The sequence below is a fragment of the Buceros rhinoceros genome, unplaced genomic scaffold (assembly GCF_000710305.1).
Source record: "Buceros rhinoceros silvestris isolate BGI_N320 unplaced genomic scaffold, ASM71030v1 scaffold1840, whole genome shotgun sequence".
NCBI lineage: Eukaryota > Metazoa > Chordata > Aves > Bucerotiformes > Bucerotidae > Buceros > Buceros rhinoceros.
The window spans coordinates 82,870-91,771 of NW_010389993.1; the positions used below are offsets into that span (position 1 = coordinate 82,870).

Genomic DNA, 8,902 nt, shown 5'->3' on the forward strand with positions numbered 1-8,902 from the left:
ACCCCAAAGGACCAGGAGATAATGAGCCTTGCTACATCTCATGGTGCTGTGCAGGGCTGCTGTGCCCTTTGGTTGTGCGGCTTATTAAAGAAAAAGACAAATTCAGCCAAGATTTTCCAAAGTGACCAGTATGGCTGTAAGCCTCGTGTCCTGCATTGGAGGGAGCGAGGAAACCAGGGAAGGCAGGTCCTTCTGAGCTATCTTGGGTTGCTTCCCCAAAGCCTTCGGTCCCTTCGGATCATGCCTCCAGTACCTCGTCACACAGCGTCAGCTGCAGCACGTGGCTGTGGGATGGGATATGCTGCAGACACACGACCTCTGGTATGTAACAGTTAAAAGTAATGGTGTTTCTGGAGTGACTGAGAAGGGATGCCACAGTGATTTGGCAGCAGCAGCTGGGGCAAACCGCAGTATTTCAGGGGACTCTCCCACTAGTGCACGTGGGGCTGGGATCGATGCACAGCCCTGTAGTTCTGGGCAAAACCCGGGGAATTTTCTATGCTGCTCTCTCTGCAAATCCTGCCTAGGATGGGTAGGCAGGCGCTGCCATGAATGTAGCTCTTTCAGCCAGGATCTGGGGAGGATGAGAGGAGAGGCATTAATATTTTTAGAGCTATTTATTTACATTTTCTAAGAGTCTCAAATTTTGCAGAGATTAAATTAAAAACATAATTGGTATAATTGCTTTTGAAACAGGCATTAATTACCATCCTCGCTTCCTTCTAAAATCCCTGTAGCTTCACAACAGCCCTTTCTCAAAGCCCAGCCCACAGTTTGTATTAGGAGATATTTCTCCCTGTCATTCTCTGCCAGACATGTGGATCTCCAGGGAGATGCCTTGTTGCTGAATTTCACGGGCACCCTCGGTCAGACGGTTGGATGTATTTGGAGAGAAGAGCCCCAGCTCCCCCAGGTGCCCTCCTGGCACAAACACCTCTGAGCCTCTGCTCTGCACAGTCGTGCCTGGGGCTCCCCCCGGAGCCTGACATGTGGGGACATTCCAGGGGTACAGAGCTGCCATTCCTGGGTACAGGGAGGAGCAGGGCAAAGTACAGGAGGGTGTCCAGGGTAAGAGCCCATCACGGGGATGGACGAGGTGCAACGTACAGGACTTCTATGACTTTAGAAAAGTTCATCCTGGGTACATCTGCCCCGCTTTTTGCTTCTATTTTCCGAACACAAGATGCAGTTTAGCACCCTCTGCTTTCCCCTCCTTTTCTCTTGCCTTTCTGCAGCGGGTACCATTGCCTGCTCTGGGTTCAGAGTGCTCGGGCTCACCCTGACAACCTGCCTGTCTGTCCAGCTCATGGCGGGGCCCTTCTTACTGCCCACCTCCTTCTGCTTTTTTAAATAAAAGAGGATCGGAAACAAAAACGAATGGGGCTGAATTCCTGGTGTTGCGTGCTGCCTGTCCCTTGAAGTGCTACAATGATGTCAGAGTGTACGAATGACGGTGCCTGAGACCTTTCTGTCGAATAAAGCCAGAATTCGAGAGTTAGATGAAAACTTTCTTGGGCTGCCAGTGAAAGAACATGAAACAGAAGGGGAACCGGTACGATCAAATGAGCCTGACAAGCTGATGCAGTGAAGAACTTCAAGGCCTCTGAGCGAAAACCTACTGGTGCTGCTCACATTACAGAGACAGTCAGAAAAACCCAAAGCAGTGACGGAGCCTTCAGCTCTCGGAAGCCGCTGGGACCATTAGAGGAGGCAGAGGGTTAATGAAGGGAGGAGCGAGGGGAGCTCCCTGACCCTGTGCAGCCAGAGCTGTGATAAACGGGGGCTGCTCAGGATTCTCCATGGGCTGCAGAGCGGCATCTGAGAAATGTGTCATCAAAATGTGTCATCAAAACCGATGATCATTTTCTTGTCCCTTCTTGGCCTTTTTGGCAGGGAAATGGGATCATTTCAAAGAAGGTTTAAAGATCTCACACAAAATACTTCTAAATTGCATCTCCAGAGAAATCCCTCATGATGACCCAGTCCTCGTTGCGATTGGGATGACTATGAAACCCACCCACCCTGTGGCTCACCGGTGGCGGTGAGCTGCTATTCGAAGGCCGTGTGGGGCTGAGGACGGGTGTCAGTTCAAGCCAGCTGGCTGCACAGCCCACTCGCAACCTCGCTCTGGAGTCACCAGACAAATTACCCCACAAAGCCTGATGAATTGCTGGCGTTGATGGCTCTTCGGGGAATGGGGTGGTTGGGAGCAGAGGCTCCAGCAGTAACTAAGACTGATTAAAAGGGGGGATGGATCAAATATGTCCTTCTGCTGCCTCTAAATAGTCCCTAAGTTGGTTTTAAGTGGCAGTGACCTATGGTTATAGCCTCAGCAGAGGACTCTGGTGCCTAGTTCAGGAGACTCATGTCTCTGAATTAAGGCTTTGCTATTTTGATTGTGTTTTTCTCTTGAGAATTGAATTTGAGAGGCCATGCTGGGGTCAGAGCAGATATTCTTTCCATTACTTCTGAATGCAGTAAATATTTTCCCTATGAAATCTCTTGCTTTCTGTTTCTAAGTGTTAAAAGATCGTTCCCGCAGAACCTTAATTACACCGAATACTTGGTGTTCTTTGAAAGAACAGGAAGGGATAAGAAATGTCAGGAGCAAAATCTGTGAAAAAGAAACTGTAATTGCAATATTTGATAGCTTCAATTTCAGCCAAAAAATAGGCTGATAGGGAAAATCTGTTGTCTTGCCTCACAACTGCTCTGATCCGGAGATTGAGGCTCATTTCAGAACAAAGCCAGAGACTCAACCACAGTTTTTCAGGATTTGATCCCTCAACGGCAGCGCGGTGGTTCAGACCCTCTTGTGTTCATTGTGCCAGGGCAGCGAGCAGCAGGGTGTCAGAACGGACTCGGGGTCCCCGAGTGCAACTGCTGCGCTTGGGCATATGGGGGGGTCAGGGCTAGCCCAGATCCCACCTCTGCGGGCAGGGCAGGGGCTGCATGCCCATCGCTGCAGGATGGGCTGCCCTGGGGGCCCGCGGCTGGGTGGTCCCACGGCTCCCTGGCTGGAGCGTCAGGGTTTTCCTGTTTGTACAAAGTGGTGCCCAAGGTGTTCTCACATTGGGGCTGGTCCTCGCACTTCCCTCAACTTTTCCTCCATTCTTTCTGCAATGCATTTCGTGTGCAGGGACCACCTGCACGTTTAACGTGCTTTGGAAGTGGGGATCTGGACAATTTGGGCTGGATTTGGCCATCACATGAGTTGGGAAAAATAAGCTTGTAAACATTGAGTTGTGTTTGAATTGGCCTCTTGAGGCGCACAAGCATTCTGATACTTTATGGCGTTAAAGCCAGAAGTGTTGGGGCAGCAGAGCTCATCTAGCTCTGTTCTGCATGGCTGGCAGAGCCGTCATGTGAAGGGTTCTACCAGCCACCGCAGTATCTTTCCTCTTCCTAATTACCTTGGGTTCATTTCCCAGTTGAGTATCTTGCCCTGCGGAGAGCGCCTGGTTCTTCTCTCTCTGACACAAATCAGGACGGCTGAGACGCTCATCCTGCCCTGCTGGAGTCCCTGACGTTCCTGCCAGTGGCTTCAGCGGGGGCAGGACAAAGCTGGCAGCAGCATTTTTCCTGGGTTTCACGTGGCCCCGGCCGGGTTCTGCAGGGCAGGGCTGGTGGCAGAGTGGAGCGATGTCCTGACGGCAGCACGACTCCTGCCTTCTTCTAAAGCCTGCAGCAGTGATACTGCTGCCCCTGCTGTATCTCCCATTCTCGCTGAAGCAAGCTGGGAGCTGCAGCGGTGTCCCAGGAGCCTGGCCTGTGCTCCCGGCAGGTACTGCAAATGCAGTGTTCGCCGCCGCCCGTGCTCAGACAGCTCCTGCGGGACCTCAGGGACGCACCACTCGATGGAGGTGCTTTGCAAAGCTGGAAGAGAATGACTGCAGTTCCATCTTGAGCAGGGAGGAGGGCTGTCTGTGCCCTCCAAGAGTGAAGAGCCGCCTCTCCAGCTCCGCACCTCTGCAGAGGAGCCAGGAGCTGGTGGAGCTGCCTCGCCATCCCAGATGGTTGGATCACTAACGCTGTCTGCTAAGCCGAGTTTACTTTGACAACTGCTGTTATGTGTAATTAGGGTATTACAGAGTACACACAGGAAATCATCTCTAAATGCCTCCATGGACCTGAGGGACATTGGAAGTTGCAGATTTGCTGTAACATGAGGGTTAATGGGTTCTGCTTGCTGTAGTTTCCTATTTAATCTCTGCTTTGACTATCTGATTGATGTCAGGGGATTAGGTAGAAGCTGGTTTCTGAAGGATGCTCTGAGGGAGGTACAGCACAGCAGCCCGTGGGGGTCTCAATCTGAGGTGTGGGCTCAGCAGGGAGGTTTCTGCAGGCACCACTGGCCAAACTTGAACGGGAAGAAATGAGCCTCTAACTGCAGATTGTGCTTAGGAACCTTCCCCAGGCGTGGGGCTTCCATGAAGTATTGAAACACCCGGTGAGGGCTGTGGGTGGCCAGAGAGGGTGGCTGCCAGCAGGAGCCAGGCAAGTGCTTTGTTCTGGTTTGAAAAGGTGGAATCACATATTGAGAGCAGCCCTGGACCATGTATCTCATCAAAGACTCTGTGAAACTAATAACACATGCAAATATATGCAAATTATGCTGCTTTTAAATATAGAGGTTTTAAACATGCTAATTAGATGCATATTAATTTTGTAAACAGACACATTGTCTGATCCGTAGCAACGGGTTCTCTATTCTTTTGATACAGGGAAGGGTTTGTGGGAGCTTTGCTGGTGAAGGGATCAGAGGCAGGAGCTGCAAACGGTGCAGGACACAGGAGCTTTGTGTCCCGGGCAGAGCAGAGCCTGGGTTTCCTCTGAAGAGGGTGGGTGAGGAGGGACCTGCCAGGAGCATGAGTGGTGAACGACACAGCGCAGGGAAATTACCCTTCATTATACCAGAGAGGTGCTAATGAAATGGAAAGGGAACAAAACTTCTAAAATCACGAAAGAAAGTGCATTTTAAAATTCTTTTGTGCTGGCAGTCTGCTAAATCTGTGGAACTGCCTGCCCTGACACGGCAGAGGAGGCTTACGGGTTTATGTTAATAAAGCCAACAAATACAAGCACATTAGTAAAGCTGTACCAAGGATGTTACACAGGCTCCGGCTAGCAAAGAAGGAAACAAATTTCCCCTGTGGGTCGCTCATCTTTGGTTTTCACCATGGGGTTTGCATCATCTCTGAGATACAGCTCCCAAACAGGATGAGGCACAGGAGCCTGGCAGCTGTGAGCAGCCCTGCGTCAAGAGACCAGCCTCTGGGGAACGGACAAAAAGCCGTTTCCTTAATGACATGGGTTTAATGCTGCGGCTCCTGTGGGATGGTTGGATCCCTGCAATACACCCAGCAGCAAAACAGATCTGGGCGCGGGGAGGATGTCTTGTCGCAGGGCAGCAGATCTGGCATGGTGGCAGTGATGGGTGACTCCAGTGATGGGTGGGGTGGCACCAGCATCCCCTTACCTGGCTATAACAAACAGCACGCAGCTGACCCCCAGGTAGGCAAGGAGGATGTACATCCAAATGTCAGGAGACAGGGGGTTGAGGAAGGAGAACACACTGGGGTTGGTCCCGTTGGGCTTCCGGTACAAGATGCTGACCCCCAGGGTCATGAAGGGCTTGGAGAAGTCGATCGCTTTCTCCCGAACATGGGTGATAGTGAGAGGAGCAACGGCCAGGTCAGCTTTCTGCATGCAGCGCCGAGGAAAGGAGACACAAGGGAGAGAGAAAGGTGTTAGGAACTGAGGCATTTCCACCCCCATAGAGACACCCACAGCAGTCACACTGCAGAAACGGGCCAAAAATCCCCCAAAGCGCAGCCCAGGGTTTCCCCTCCCTTGACTCACAGGGTACGTCTGCCCTGGGCCCTGCGTGCCTGGCACAGACTGGGCTCCCTGCAGCTGCCTCCTGAGGACCGGCAGTCCGCTATACCAGTGAACCCCAAGCTGTCATCAGAGCTGCACCGTGCTGGGCAGTGTTCGGCGAGCTCTGCTGCAGAGTCCCCCATAGGGGACCAGGGACAGCTCTGTGTGGTGGGCACAGGGACACCTGCGATAGACACGTGGAGCTGGTGAGGTACAGCCCGGTCACTACAAATACTTCTCATTTCCTAATCCAAACCCCTGCACAGATGCCGGGTCTCCAAGACACGCCGGGCGAGGTCCTGGAGGGGTGGTGTGGGTGTGTTTAACGTCTTTGAGAGCGGTCGGTTGCTCTGTGACTTCTGTCTATCCATTGCGTAGATCTCTGACTGATGCTAGTGAACGGAACACAGACAGAGGTGGTGCAGCCTCTGCAGCTTTTGCCCAGAGGCAGTGTACTTGTTTTGAAAGGCTCATCTAAAATGTCAGGAAAATTGTATTTTACGACGGTATAAAGCATCAGCGGGCCTTGCAGTGCCTGCTTCTTGCACAGAGCTCTCCACCACGGAGCCTTTGCTGCGTCAGATCCTGCCGTTCGCAGAGACGGTTTGTTTTTGTTGGCCTTGCTCTCAGCGTTGCCGCAAGAGGAGGGAGGCACAGAGGGAGCTGCTCCAGAGCAGAGCTGCGGGTGGTAATATCATCCCAGCATGAGGTAAAAGGTTCAATTTCTTTCTCCTCAGTCGACTTCATGACACACCGCGAAAGGCTTGTTCTCTGGGAGCCGTGGTGCGGGGCTGGAGTGCTGCGGGGTGGGAACGTTCACAGCCTGCTTGGCTGGCGGGAGCAAGTGGAGCCCCACACCCTGCCCTTATGTCATTCTTCGTGCGTGGGGCTGCTGCTAATGGGTGGTGGATGCACAGCTTGTCATGCTGGAACCGTCTGAGCTGCACGAGGAGGGTTCAGCTGAGCACGTTCCTCATCCAGACTTTTGTACCGATTGTGTTTCTTTCAGTTATTTCTGTTATTCAGTAAGCTCTGTGCTAGATTCAGTGAGCAACCATGTACAACCTCTTGCTGTTGGTTAAGAGTCACCTTCAACGGCTATTCAGGTTCTCAAAAAACCCTGGAGTAGGTACATCCAAGGCTGCTTCCATGTCGGCCGCCTTGCTTGGGGTTTGCAGATCTCTCTTGGGTATTGTTGACTTCAGGGGAAATGCCAGCACATGAATTCCATCCTGAAGCCGAGCAGTGCCTCCCCCCATGCCGCCTGGCAGACCTGTTATTATTTCACAAGTGGTTCTGAAAATGAAAATTCTAAATTCTCCACGAGTGACGATATTCTCTGGAGACACAGTGGATTTGTCATTACCTACAAACTTTAAATCGATGTTGGCTGCTCGGACACGCTTTTCTCCAGCAGAAACTATGGGTGAACCTATTGGTGACAATCTCTGTCCTGAGCTGTGGAGGCAGCTTGGACTAACGATCCTGTCTGATCTTGCAGGTCTGTGATGACAGTCAGCGGGACACTTTTAAACACAGGAATCTTTTCTGTACGATGAGTTTCCACGTGAGCCTTTAGCTGTTATGTACGTGTGTGTGTGGCTCCTCTGCACTGACCGTGGCTTTAGCAGTCCCGAGCAGGAGCATTTCATGAATTCTGTAACAAGGGTGAAAATGGTGTGTTCTTTCTCTAACATGGTTCTTTAGCTGAGCCCTGGCTGGTTCCCTGCCCTTTCCTTCTCACTTTCCAAATGGAAATAGATTTTAACACCAGCTTGGTACAGAACATGTCCAGTTCAGTCACTGGTGCTTGTCAAAACTCAGAGCTGATGGAAGCAGAACGTTCCCGGTGAGCCCCTTTGTGCCCTTCTGTGCCAGGTTTTGGAAGGGGACAGGCGGTGCTTGAGCCGGAGATGTTCTGCCCCTTGGGAGCAGAGCCCACGTCCTTGGGGCTGTCCTGGCAGAGGGTGCCTGGCAGGTTTGCAGCTCAGCTGCTCTGCCCACGTTGCAGCACTCCTGAGAACTTTGGCTTATCTGTCTCCAAAGTCACAAGGCAGAGATGGCAGAACTGCAGCGTTTCAGCTCCACCGTCACTGCCGTGTGGGCGTCCTGACCCCAGGGAAAGCTGAAGGAGATCGCGGATGATTTGGCTAAGGCTGTCTCTCACGGAGGAGACAAATGAGCAGGGCAGTGGTCAGCACTGGCTGGCCCCTGCCTGTCCGACAGCCCAAGACAAATCCGTCAGAACGATGTAGTACGCTAAATACCAGCCAGGAGCATACGCTTTTCCACCGGAAATGAAGAGAGAGGAATCTGCATGGACTCCCAAGGATCAAAACGCTTTTAGTGCAGAAATATGTCGGCCCCCTGCCTGTCCGACAGCCCAAGCCAAATCCGTCAGAACGATGTAGTAAGCTAAATACCAGCCAGGAGCATACGCTTTTCCACCGGAAATGAAGAGAGAGGAATCTGCATGGACTCCCAAGGATCAAAACGCTTTTAGTGCAGAAATAAAATTTTACTGTGTCATTTCAGCAGCTCCTGTGATTTGATCACAGCCCCGTGTCCTTGGCAGCAACTGTCACCCGCAGGCAGAGCGGGGCGTGCATGAGGGAGCCCGATCTGGAGCGGGTCCTGAGCTGGTGAAGGCACGGCGGGGCTGCGCTTCCGTCTCCTTTTTATCAGCGCAGGTTTTTCTGAAGGTGGCCTCTAATTAAGGGTTTGCTGACTGAGAGGATCTAAATCAAAACCCACCAAGGGTGACGCTTTCATTTGTCGAGCTTTGACATTACAAACCGGGAAGTCAATTATCAGGCCCTGGTGCTTCCTTCACTCAGCCCCAGCTTTTACGCCACTGCATGGTAAGATGGATTTTATTAAAAATGAGGAATTACAGCAAGTGCCAGTGGCTTAAAGGCCCTTGTCCAGCAAAACCACTTAAGCACAGCCTTCTGTTCTACTGGAGCCGGCACGCCTTCCAAGTGCTACCTGTGCTCTTAAGTGTTCTGCTGAACAGAGGACA

At 51.9% G+C, this 8,902-nt stretch overlaps 1 protein-coding gene across 1 annotated transcript in view; it reads right to left on the minus strand.

Annotated features, from left to right (window-relative positions):
• Nucleotides 1-8,902, minus strand: part of LOC104493306 (glutamate receptor ionotropic, kainate 3-like) — a gene marked incomplete at its 5' end in the record, with an annotated part of 26,235 nt that overhangs the window by 11,251 nt on the left and 6,082 nt on the right. Inside the window, one exon of the mRNA XM_010135963.1 lies at nt 5,480-5,703. Coding sequence (XP_010134265.1) covers nt 5,480-5,703 — 224 coding nt within the window. The remainder of the gene's footprint in view (nt 1-5,479; nt 5,704-8,902) is intronic.